We start from the raw sequence: 13,353 nt of genomic DNA on the forward strand, positions 1-13,353 counted from the left end.
CGGGAAGCGAAGGGCGCCGGGAGCCGTCAACTTCCCGGCGGGAGCGGGCTCGGCGCGGCGTCGGATCCCGCTTTTCCCGCAAGGCGATGCCGTCGGGAAGGGCTGGGAGCGGTGCGGGAAAGGCGCTTCCCGGCTGGAATACCCTTGGGAAGCGCGGAGCTTGCGCTTCCCGGAGCCGCTTTTGTATTGCGGGCGCCGGGAATGGGAGCAGATCGCGAAAGTGGGGGGGGGGGGGGGGGGGGGGGGAGAGAAGCGGGAATTCCATGGGAAAAGCGGTTTCGCACGGCTTTTCCCGCTGGGATGCGGTTGGTTGAAGGGAGATTCCCGGTGCCGGGCGGCTCTTCCCGACGTTGGCCGAGCGTGGAATTGCGGGCGGCGCGAAGTTTTCCTTGGGAAGCCGGGGAAAAAGCCGGGGGGGGGGGGGGAGGAATTCCCGGCGCTTGGAAGAACTCCGTTATCCCGTGGGTTTGGAAGGAAAGGAGGAAGTTTCAGGATGGGATCGGAGCCGGAGTTTTCCGTGCTCTTGGAGGCTGTTTTCCAACCTCCCCCCCCCCCCTTCCCTTAATCCCGTTTGTGATTGCTTTGCAAGGAAGGAGATCCATAGGGAACACCGGGAACCGGCGCCGCGCTTCCATCAATCCCTGGAGCCCGACTTCCCAAAGCGCCCTTTGCCGGCAATGCTGGAGCCGGCGCTGCCCTTTCCCTGCTTGGGGAACACCGGGATGGATCCAGCTTCCTGCAAGCTTGGGAAAAGGAGATTTGGGGGGGGGGGGGGGGGGGAAGAATTCCCCCTTTCCCGACCCCTTTTCCAAGTGGATTCGTGGATCACGGAGCCGGCATTGTGCTGCCTCCGGCTCCGCATTGTGCGGCTCTTGGGGCCGTGCCAGGCGGGAATGGTTGGGAAGGATGCTCGGGAGCCAGGGGCTCCGCCGGGTGCCTTCCTAGAGGGAAAAGCGGGCTCGGAATTCCCGCGTTTTCCTTCGGGAAAATGCCTCCTTTAGGGAAAAGCGGGCTCGGAATTCCTGCTTTTCCCTAAAGGAGAAATTCTCCTCCCGGAAAAAGGAGGAATTCCGACCTCGCTTTTCCCTGCTTTCTCCCCCCCCCCCCCTTCTCCTTTTCTTTTTCCTGCTTCCAAGGCAATTCCTGCTTGGAATCCGCTTGGCTTTCCCTGGGAAGAAAACAAAGGAAAAGGCAGGGAAACCCCCCCCCCCCCGGAGCCCATTCCAGAGGCTCCCTGAATCCCAACTTCCCTGCGGGAACAAGGCTCGGAGCGGCACGGGCAAGAGCTGGAAACGGAGCATCCCGCTGCTTCCAACCCTGTATCCGGTGGTGGTCGCTGCCGCTTTTCCCGGGATAACAGGAGGGGGATCGGGAATGGATGCCGGGCTGGGCATTCCCGGGTTTCCTTCCCGAAAAAGCCTTGAATAGCGGCGTTTCGGGCAGGGAATTGCGGCGCCGGGTGCTTTGGCGCTTGGAAAGGAGGGATGTGCTTCCCGAAGCCTGGCTCCTTCTTCTCCGTGCTAAGAGGCTTCTTCTTCGGGATACGCCAACGGATGTGGGATTCCCGCTCCGGCTGGATTTGGGAATCGCTTCGTTCCCAAGCGGGCTTTAGGCTCGGAGTGGGAACGTCACGGATTGAAAAGGAGTTGGGGGGGGGGGGGGGGGGGCGGAATTCCATACTTCCATTACAGCGGGAAAAGCTGGAATGCGATCCCGACAGGCTTCCATCCCCTTTCTGGACCTTTTCCCTGTCGCCATTCCCGTTCTCCCGCTTTTCCTCCGCCGTGGAGTCGGGAGGCGCCGTGCTTCCCGGTGCCCAGTGAGGAGCTGGCATTGGCAAAGGGGGAAGGCGAGATCCGGGGGATGGAGGGGGCGTACAGGGAATGGCGGCTTGGGAATACCGGGAATAGGGGTGTGGATAGGGCCCTATATCCTGCCTATATAGAGCTGGATAGGGAGCTTGATGTACATAGGCCTCTATGGGCTATATATAGGGTGTCTACATGGCTATGTCCCCTATATATAGTATCCTATATAGAGAGTATATGGGACCATATATACTGCCTATAGAGAGCTTTATGTACATAGGACTATATATACTACCTATATATAACTATATAGAGAGCTTTGTGTATATAGGACTATATATACTACCTATATATAACTATATATAGAGAGCTTTATGTACATAGGACCATATATACTACCTATATATAACTATACAGAGAGCTTTATGTACATAGGAGCATATATACTACCTATATATAACTATATAGAGAGAGCTTTATGTACATAGGACCATATATGCTACCTATATATAACTACATAGAGAGAGCTTTATGTACCTAGGAGCATATATACTACCTATATATAACTATATAGAGAGCTTGTGTATATAGGACCATATATACTACCTATATATAACTATATATAGAGAGCTTTATGTACATAGGACCATATATACTACCTATATAGAGAGAGCTTTATGTACATAGGACTATATGTACTACCCATATACAGCTATATAGAAAGGACTATATAGACATCTAGCTCTGGAGTAGTATAGGTGCCTAAATGCAGGTCTATACGGCCATAAAGCCATACGTCCTGGGATATATATAGTCCTATATAGGAAAGGCAATTCCTATAGCTACCTGTATGTATATGGTTATTTGTATGCATTGAAACCCTATAGCTACTTGTATATGTGACTGTAATGTAGCTTTACCCCTATACCAAGCCCTGTCTAGTTCCATAGGGATTTATATGGTCACAGATACCCGTAAAGCTTGTATACGTGCCTATACCACGTATATAAAGCTATATGGTTACCTATATGTCATGTATATACAGAAGGCTCCGTATGTATTTCCATAGCATAGGGTGGTTTGGGTTGCAGAGGACCCTAAAGCTCACCTATAGCTATGGGTTTGGCTCTCTATATATGGTCCTATATAGCCGTAAGGCCATATATATGGTTATATATGTGTATTCACGTATCTATATGGTTATACAGGTGTATTTCTATAGTTATAGATGCCATACAGCTATATAGGTGCCTATAATATATAGTTATATGCCTATATAATGGGGTATTACCTATATTAGAACCTATATATGGTTATATATAGTTATATATGGGCAAGTACAATATATATATATGAGGCTATATATGTGTGTTTCTATAGTTCCATAGGCACCTACAGCTATATACAGTTACAGATGCCTATAATACAGTACTATATAGTTATACACCTATATAATAGGGTATTGCCTATATTAAATCCTCTCTATATAGGGTTCTATAGGGGCATATATATAGGGATGTATATATGAAGCTATATATGTGTGTTTCTATAGTTCTATAGGCACCTACAGCTATATACAGTTATAGATGCCTATAATACAGTACTATATAGTTATACACCTATGTAATAGGGTATTGCCTATATTAAACCCTCTCTATATAGGGTTCTATAGGGGCATATATATAGGGATGTATATCTATAGGGCATATATAGGGATATATCTATATAGATAGGGATATATCTATAGGGAGCAGAACGGGCAGGGCCTTAAAGCTCCTCTGATGCACCTATAGCCATTAAAGGGCCCCCTATAGACACGTATAAAGCCATCTCTATAGGTCCTGATGCGTCCATATGGGGCCATCCGCAGCCTGAAGCTCCCTATGGAATTAGGCAGGGAAAGGCTCCCAGCGCCGCTCCCGAGTGCGCGGCACTGATTGGAGCGGGGGGGGGGGGGGGGGGGGGGCACCTTCTCCTTGCTTCCATTCCCCTCCTCATCCCGGTTGTCCCTATGGAATGCGCTGCTCCCGACGGAAGGAAACAGGGAAAGGGGGGGGGGGGTTAACAACAGCCGCCGCCTCCAAATGCCTTTCCCGATGGATCGGGAATTGAGGGCCCCCAGGCGGGAATTGCGCCTGGAAAAGGGAACGCCGGATTTGGGGCGGATTTGAGGGGAATTTCGGTCAGGTTGAGGTGGAGTTCTTTGGAATTTGGGTGGAATTCTTTGGAATTTAGGTCAATTTGTTCGGAATTTAGGTGGGATTATTCGGAATTTAGGTGGGATTCTTTGTTTCAGGTGGGCTTCTTTGGATTTGAGGTGAATTTCTTTGGATTTTAAGTGAAATTATTTGGAATTTGGGTGGAATTATTTGGAATTTTGTGAAATCATTTGGAATTTTGTGAAATTATTTGGAATTTGGTGGAATTATTTGGAATTTAGGTGAAATTATTTGTTTTAGGTGAACTTCTTTGGATTTTAGGCAAATTTCTTTGGATTTTAAGTGAAATTATTTGGAATTTGGGTGGAATTGTTTGTTTCAGGTGAATTTCTTTGGATTTGAGGTGAATTTCTTTGGAATTTGGGTGAAATTATTTGGAATTTGGGTGAAATTATTTGGAATTTGGGTGGAATTATTTGTTTTAGGTGAATTTCTTTGGATTTTAAGTGAATTTCTTTGGAATTTGGATGAAATTATTTGGAATTTAGGTGGAATTGTTTGTTTTAGGCAAATTTCTTTGGATTTTAGGTGAATTTCTTTGGATTTTAAGTGAATTTCTTTGGAATTTGGGTGGAATTGTTTGGAATTTAGGTGGAATTATTTGGAATTCGGGTGGAATTATTTGTTTTAGGTGAATTTCTTTGTATTTTAAGTGAAATTATTTGGAATTTGGGTGGAAGTATTTGGAATTCGGGTGGAATTATTTGTTTCAGGTGAATTTCTTTGGAATTTGGGTGAAATTATTTGGAATTTAGGTGGAATTTTTGTTTTAGGCAAATTTCTTTGGATTTTAAGTGAAATTATTTGGAATTTGGGTGGAATTATTTGGAGTTTGGGTAGAATTATTTGGAATTTAGGTGGAATTATTTGTTTCAGGTGAATTTCTTTGGATTTGAGGTGAATTTCTTTGGAATTTGGGTGAAATTATTTGGAATTTGGGTGCAATTATTTGTTTTAGGTGAATTTCTTTGGATTTTAAGTGAATTTCTTTGGAATTTGGATGGAATTACTTGGAATTTGGGTGAAATTATTTATTTCAGGTGAATTTCTTTGGATTTGGGGGGAAATTCCTTGGATTTTAAGTGGTTTTCTTTGATTTGATTCCCTTTAATTTCATTCTGGGTGGATTTAGCCCCTTTTTGGGTGGGTTTCCTTGGGAATTTGGGGGCATTTCCTTGCTTTTCCGGTGACCCTCAATTTTGGGTGAATTTATGTGGATTTTGGGGGGGGCTTTTCCTTCGCCTTCAGTCGCTTTGATTCCAGTTTAGGTGAATTTTGCTCCCTTTTCGGTCGTTTCCGTTGGGATTTGGGGGGAATTCACTTGGATTTTGGGGGGAATCCTCTCCGTTTCAGGTCTTTTGAGCGCGCTCCGTTTGATTTTGGGTGAAATTCCTGCAATTTTAGGTGGTTTTACTTGGTTTTCTTCGATTTTGGGTGAATTTAGGCCCATTTTGGGTGCATTTAGGTCCAGTTTGGGTGCATTTAAGCCCATTTTGGGTGCATTTAGGTCCTTTTTGGGTACATTTAGGTCCAGTTTGGGTGCATTTAAGCCCATTTTGGGTGCATTTAGGCCCATTTTGGGTGCATTTAGGTCCATTTTGGGTGCATTTAGGTCCTTTTTGGGTACATTTAGGTCCATTTTGGGTGCATTTAGGTCCATTTTGGGTGCATTTAAGCCCATTTTGGGTGCATTTAAGCCCATTTTGGGTGCATTTAGGTCCATTTTGGGTGCATTTAGGCCCATTTTGGGTGCATTTAGGTCCATTTTGGGTGCATTTAGGCCCATTTTGGGTGCATTTAGGTCCATTTTGGGTGCATTTAGGTCCATTTTGGGTGCATTTAGGCCAATTTTGGGCGAATTTAGGCTCATTTTGGGTCATTCCATTTGCCTTCATTTCATTTGCTTCAATTCTTGGTGGTTCGGTGCGGTTTTCCTTGGATTTCAGGTGAATTCCTATGGATTTGAGCTCATTTTCCCGGCTTTTAGGTGCATTTCTGCAGCTTTTCCTTTGCTTTTCCGGGATTTCCCTGCGTTTCCCGGTTCTCTTGGATGTCCACTCAGTTTTGCCTTCATTCGAGAGGAATTCCCCTGGATTTCCCGGGATTTATTCCCGGGAATTTGCCGTCCTTTCCTTCCCCTTGGAATTCCCGGAGCGGAGGGAAAATTCCCGGCTTTCGGGTGGTTTTGACCTCGGGCTGGACATTCCCGCTCCGTTATCCCATCAGTCGGCGTTCCATGCGATGCTCATCCCGAAAAACCCCCGCCTTCCTCATGGGAAAGCGCCCTCGGCGCCGGCCGAAATCCCATAATAAGCGGGACGGGTGCCGCAATGCCAAGGGATTTGGGAAGCATCCCTGTTGGTTGGGCGCTTGCCCGGTGCCAACGGCGGGAATGTGGCTGTTCCCGATGGGATTGGGAAGGCGAAGAGGGGGACGAGGGGGAGAAGATGAGGCTGAGAGTGCTGAGATGGGCGTCTTCTTCTTAGTGCTATTATTAGTGTTATTATTAGTGTTATTAGTGCTATTATTAGTGTTAGTGTTATTAGTATTATTAGTGCTATTATTAGTGTTATTAGTGCTATTATTAGTGTTATTATTAGTATTATTAGTGCTATTATTAGTGTTATTAGTGCTATTATTAGTGCTATTAGTGCTATTATTAGTGCTATTATTAGTGTTATTAGTGCTATTATTAGTGTTATTAGTGCTATTATTAGTGCTATTATTAGTGTTATTAATGCTATTAGTGCTATTATTAGTATTATTAGTGCTATTATTAGTGTTATTAGTGCTATTATTAGTGCTATTATTAGTATTATTACTATTATTAGTGCTATCATTGCTATTATTAGTGCTATTATTAGTATTATTAGTGCTATCATTGCTATTATTAGTATTATTAGTACTATTATTACTGCTATCATTGCTATTAGTGCTTTTATTAGTATTATTACTATTATTAGTGTTATTGTTGCTATTATTAGTGCTATTATTAATATTATTAGTGCTATTTTTAGTGCTATTGTTACTATTAGTAGCGCTATTATTAGTATTATTTGTGCTATTATTACTATTAGTGCTAATATTACTATTATTAGTGTTATTAATATTACTATTATTACTGCTGTTATTAATATTCTTAGAGGTATTTTTAGTGCTATTATTACTATTACTAATGTTATTACTATTATTAGTGCTATTATTAGTATTATTAGTGCTAGTATTACTGTTAGTGCTAGTATTACTATTAGTGCTAATATTATTGCTAGTATTAGTGCTAATATTATTGCTAGTATTAGTGACAATATTATTACTATTATTAATGCTATTGTTACTATTATTACTGTTATTAAACCTATTATTAGTGCTATTATTAGTATTATTGTTGCTATTAGTAGTACTGTTATTACTATTGATGATATGATTATTAGTATTATTACAATTGGTATTGCTATTATTACTCCTATTATTGCTATTCTTATTACTATTATCAGTACTATTATTACTATTAGCATGACAATGGTAGTTATTACTTTTATTACTGCTATTATTACCACTATTATTACTATCATTATTACTCTTATCCTTATTAGCATTACAGTGATCATTATTACCATTATTACTGCTATTATTATTGCTATTATCACTACTATTATGAATATTATCATTTCAATGATCATTATTATTGCTGTTATTACTATTATCACCGCTATTATTACTATTAGCATTACAATGATCGTTATTACTATTATTACTGCTGTTATTCCTATTATTCCTATTGTTACTATTAGCATAGCAATGATCATTACTATTATTACTATTATTATTACTGTTATTGCTATTATTACTATTATTATTACTGTTATTGCTATTATTACTATTATTATTGCTGTTATTGCTATTATTACTATTATTACTATTATTACTATTAGCATTACAATTATCATTATTACTACTATTATTGCTATTATTACTATTATTACTATCAGCATCACAATGATCATTAGTATTATTGCTATTACTATTATTGCTATTATTATTACTATTATTACTATTAGCATCGCAATGATCATTAGTGCTATTATTAGTGCTATTATTAGTGCTATTATTAGTGCTAATACTACTATTAGCATCCCAATGATCAATAGTATTATTAGTGCTATTATTAGTGCTATTAGTGCTATTATTAGTGCTATTATTAGTGCTATTATTAGTGCTATTATTAGTGCTATTAGTGCTATTATTAGTGATATTATTAGTGCTATTAGTGCTATTATTAGTGCTATTATTAGTGCTATTAGTGCTATTATTAATGCTATTATTAGTGCTATTAGGCTATTAGCGCCTTGGAGCTGGATGATCCCTGCCAAGCCAAAGCATTCCAGGATTAATAGGGATAACGGGAAGAGTAAGAGCAAGCGGGGGGGAAGAGGAGGAGCTCTCAGGCCTTTTCCAACCCGATCCAGTCTGAGTCTCTTCTTATTAATGTTAATATTAGTATTAGTGCTCTTATCCCTATTATTATCCCTATTATTAAGCCTTTTGCTATCCCTATTGTTATCCCTATTATTATCCCTATTGTTATCCCTATTATTATCCCTATTGTTATCCCTATTATTATCCCTATTGTTATCCCTATTATTATCCCTATTGTTATCCCTATTATTATCCCTACTGTTATCCCTATTACTCTTCCTATTGTTATCCCTATTATTATCCCTACTGTTATCCCTATTACTCTTCCTATTGTTATCCCTGTTGTTATCCCTGTTGTTATCCCTGTGGTTATCCCTACTGTTATCCCTACTGTTATCCCTACTGTTATCCCTACTGTTATCCCTACTGTTATCCCTGTGGTTATCCCTACTGTTATCCCTACTGTTGTCCCTATTATTCTTCCTATTGTTATCCCTATTCTTCCTATTGTTATCCCTATTGTTATCCCTAATCTTCCTTTTATTATCCCTATTGTTATCCCTAATCTTCCTTTTACTATCCCTACTGTTATCCCTACTGTTATCCCTATTATTCTTCCTATTGTTATCCCTATTGTTATCCCTTCTGTTATCCCTATTATTCTTCCTATTGTTATCCCTATTATTCTCCCTATTGTTATCCCTATTGTTATCCCTATTCTTCCTTTTATTATCCCTATTGTTATCCCTACTGTTATCCCTATTATTCTTCCTATTCTTCCTTTTATTATCCCTGTTATTATCCCTGTTATTATCCCTGTTATTATCCCTGTTATTATCCCTATTATTATCCCTATCATTCCTAATATCGCCATTAGTATTGCACCCCCCTTAGCAAACCCATCCCGAATCCCAGCAGCTCCGCTCCAGAAACTCCCTGCCAGCAGCTAAATCCATGGATACAGGGGCGTGCGGAGCCGGAATTCCCCTTATCCCGGAGCCATTCCCGGTTTACTCCTCGCCGAGCCCGCCTTTGCCATAGGGTTTGCGTTCCCAAAGCATCCAATTGGGAATCGCAGCCCGGGGAGGGCTCCGGTCCCGTCCAAGTGAAATTCCAGGGATACTGGGGGGGGGTTTCCCGATGCCGGAGGGTGGGAATTGCGGAGGGAATGCTTTGAATCCCTGGGATTTGGAAGCGGCTCCTGTTTTCTTTCGGAAGCATTCCAAGCCTCCGGAGAATTCCTATTCCAGACAGCCTTGGGAATAACGGCCTGGTTTGGCATCGGGAAGAGCTCCGTATCCCCTTTATTCCCGGGGAATGCTGTTTTCCATGGATAACGGATCTACACGGATCCGCGTCCATCTCCTCCCTCCATCCCCCCAGGCTAAGAGGAGGGCTCCTTGGTGTGGACAGCGGAATTCCATAGGGAAAACCGGTGCCGATCCCATGCTGGGAAGAGCCTGTTCCTGCCAAGGCCTTCCTCAACGCCTGAGCCGCGCTTTGGGATATAGGGAAGTCGGGAATGGGAAGGGAATGCTGACAGGAAGGGATGCGACAGGGATGCAGGGATGCGACAGGGATGCAATGGATACAGGGATGCGACTGGGATACAGGGATGCAATGGATACAGGGATGCGACTGGGATACAGGAATGCGACTGGGATACAGGGATGCAATGGATACAGGGATGTGACTGGGATACAGGGATGCGACTGGGATACAGGGATGCAATGGATACAGGGATGCAATGGATACAGGAATGCGACTGGGATACAGGGATGCAATGGATACAGGGATGCGACTGGGATACAGGAATGCGACTGGGATACAGGGATGCAATGGATACAGGGATGTGACTGGGATACAGGGATGCGACTGGGATACAGGGATGCAATGGATACAGGGATGCAATGGATACAGGGATGCGACTGGGATACAGGGATGCAATGGATACAGGGATGCGACTGGGATACAGGAATGCGACTGGGATACAGGGATGCAATGGATACAGGGATGTGACTGGGATACAGGGATGCGACTGGGATACAGGGATGCAATGGATACAGGGATGCAATGGATACAGGAATGCGACTGGGATACAGGGATGCAATGGATACAGGAATGCGACTGGGATACAGGGATGTGACTGGGATACAGGGATGCAATGGATACAGGGATGCAATGAATACAGGGATGTGACTGGGATACAGGGGTGCAATGGATACAGGGATGCAATGGATACAGGGATGCAATGGATACAGGGATGCGGCAGGGATGCAATGGATACAGGGGTGCAATGGATACAGGGATGCAATGGATGCAGGGATGTGACTGGGATACAGGGATGCAATGGATACAGGGATGCAATGGATACAGGGATGCGACAGGGATGCAATGGATACAGGGATGCAACAGGGATGCAATGGATACAGGGATGTGACTGGGACACAGGGATGCAATGGATACAGGGATGCAATGGATGCAGGGATGCAATGGATATAGGGATGCAATGGATACAGGGATGCGGATGCTGGAAGCCAGCGGAATTCCATTGTATCCCCTTGTGGGGAGGGGAAAAGAGGGCTGGGAAGGGGTCTCCTCGGAGCAGCCGCATTCCCAGCGGGACCATCCTTCCCTTCCCATCCTTGGCTGGGATTCGGGGCTGATTCCCAGCAGCTCCCCACGCTGGGGCCCCGTTCCGGCCTCCATCCGCCGGCATTCCCATTGGGAACGGGGCGGATGGAGGGCCCCGCTCCATCGCAATCCCTGCCGCTCACCGGCGGCTGCATCCATCCCGTTTTCCTGCCTTCCCAACTCGCATTCCCGTTGGCATTTCCTTGGGATGGCGTCCGGTGGGAAGAATGGGAGGGGATGCGGAGCTGGTCCGCAGGGGGAATGCTGGGAGAAGGGAATCCTTTGGGAATACCGTGGGGCAGCTCCAGGAAGCGGGGAGGCAGGGATTAAGGGGTAATGGGAAACAGGGATGCAGGGATTATGGGATGGGATTATGGGATAGTGGGAAACAGGGATGCAGGGATTTAGGGATGGGATTTGGGATAACAGGAAACAGGGATGCAGGGATTATGGGATACTGGGAAACAGGGATGTAGGGATTAGGGGATAGTGGGAAACGGATGTAGGGATTATGGGATACTGAGAAACAGGGATGCAGGGATTATGGGATGGGATTATGGGATAGTGGGAAACGGATGCAGGGATTTAGGGATGGGATTATGGGATAATGGGAAACAGGGATGTAGGGATTTAGGGATGGGGTTATGGGATACTGGGAAGCAGGGATGCAGGGATTATGGGATAATGGGAAACAGGGATGCAGGGATTATGGGATACCGGGAAACAGGGATGCAGGGATTTAGGGATGGGATTTGGGATAACAGGAAACAGGGATGTAGGGATTATGGGATAGTGGGAAACAGGGATGCAGGGATTATGGGATACCGGGAAACAGGGATGTAGGGATTATGGGATAGTGGGAAACAGGGATGCAGGGATTATGGGATACCGGGAAACAGGGATGTAGGGATTTAGGGATGGGATTTGGGATAACAGGAAACAGGGATTAGCTTTCCTTCTGCCTGGAATTGGCTGCGCTTCCCTCGCAAAGCCTTCCATGATTCCATGCCTGTATCCCTTGGGATCCTGGCGCTGCTTCCCAGCTTCGCAGCCCTTGGCTCCCCCTTTTCCCGCCTCGGAATTCCGGCCTTTTCCTGGATGCCGTCGGCTCCCGACGGGAATTGCAGCGCCGGGAACGGGCGCTTTGCCTACGGGAGAGAAGGCGGAGGGGATTCCCCCTTGGGAAATGGGATCATGGGGAGCCCTTTGGGAAGCTGGGAATGGGACGCCTGCGGAAGCGGCTCCATCCTCGGAATGCCGCCATTCCCGGGAATCCCCGCTCCCAGCCTTTGGCATCCCGCTGCCGGCGCCATTCCCATCCGCAACCGTTCCGAGCGGGAATCGCATGGGCTTTGCGCCCGGAATCCCACGCGACCCGAGGCCGGGGGGGGGGGGGGGGGGGGGCCGGTGTATTCCCGCTTTCGGGAATAGCGCAGCCGGAATCCGCCGCTTTTCCCATAGGTTTATGCCCCATCCGCCAGCACCGCCGACTACAACCGGGAGTCTCCCGCTTTTCCCGCTTCCAAGCCCGGCGCCAGCGCTTTCCCGAGCTCCTTCTTCATGCAAGGTAAGGAATGGCGCTTCCCGTTGGGACAACGGGGAAAAGCCGGGAGCGGGGCTTAAAGCTTGGAGCATCCCATTGGAAAGGGGGGGGGGGGGGGGGGGGGGGCCCGCCCTTTTCCGCCGTTCCCGACGGATTCATTCCCGCTTTTCCTTCGCAGACGGGCACGCCGGCAGCGATCCCTGGAGCTCTTCCAGTGGGATGAGCCAGGCCGGCTACGGAGGGATGCTGGGAAGCTCTTCCCATCTCCCGCAGGCCAGCAGCTACTGCAGCCTGCATCCGCACGAGCGCTTGGTAAGGATGGCATCCGTAGGGATAACCGGGACGGAGCGGTATCCATAGGGATAGGCGGGATGGAGCGGTATCCATAGGGATAACCGGGATGGAGCGGTATCCAGAGGGATAGGCGGGATGGACCGGCATCCATAGGGATAGCTGGGATGGAGCGGTATCCGTAGGGATAGGCGGGATGGAGCGGTATCCATAGGGATAGGCGGGACGGAGCGGTATCCAGAGGGATAGGCGGGACGGAGCGGTATCCATAGGGATAGGCGGGATGGAGCAGTATCCAGAGGGATAACCGGGATGGAGCGGTATCCGTAGGGATAGGCGGGATGGAGCGGTATCCATAGGGATAGCTGGGATGGACCGGCATCCATAGGGATAGCTGGGATGGAGCGGTATCCATAGGGATAGCTGGGAAGGATCGGTATCC

The 13,353-nt window shown here is 45.8% G+C and overlaps 1 protein-coding gene across 6 annotated transcripts in view; it reads left to right on the forward strand.

Moving 5' to 3' along the window:
* The window catches only part of TCF4 (transcription factor 4), a gene marked incomplete at both ends in the record, with an annotated part of 72,153 nt that overhangs the window by 39,066 nt on the left and 19,734 nt on the right, over positions 1–13,353 (forward strand). For all 6 annotated transcript variants that reach the window (XM_080637370.1, XM_080637367.1, XM_080637368.1 and 3 more), the window contains 2 exons: positions 12,539–12,644; positions 12,799–12,932. In XM_080637370.1, the coding sequence (XP_080493496.1) occupies positions 12,539–12,644; positions 12,799–12,932 (240 nt within the window). The remainder of the gene's footprint in view (positions 1–12,538; positions 12,645–12,798; positions 12,933–13,353) is intronic.

This window comes from Psittacula echo (assembly GCF_963264785.1).
Source record: "Psittacula echo genome assembly, chromosome: Z".
In the NCBI taxonomy this organism is placed as follows: Eukaryota; Metazoa; Chordata; class Aves; order Psittaciformes; family Psittacidae; genus Psittacula; species Psittacula echo.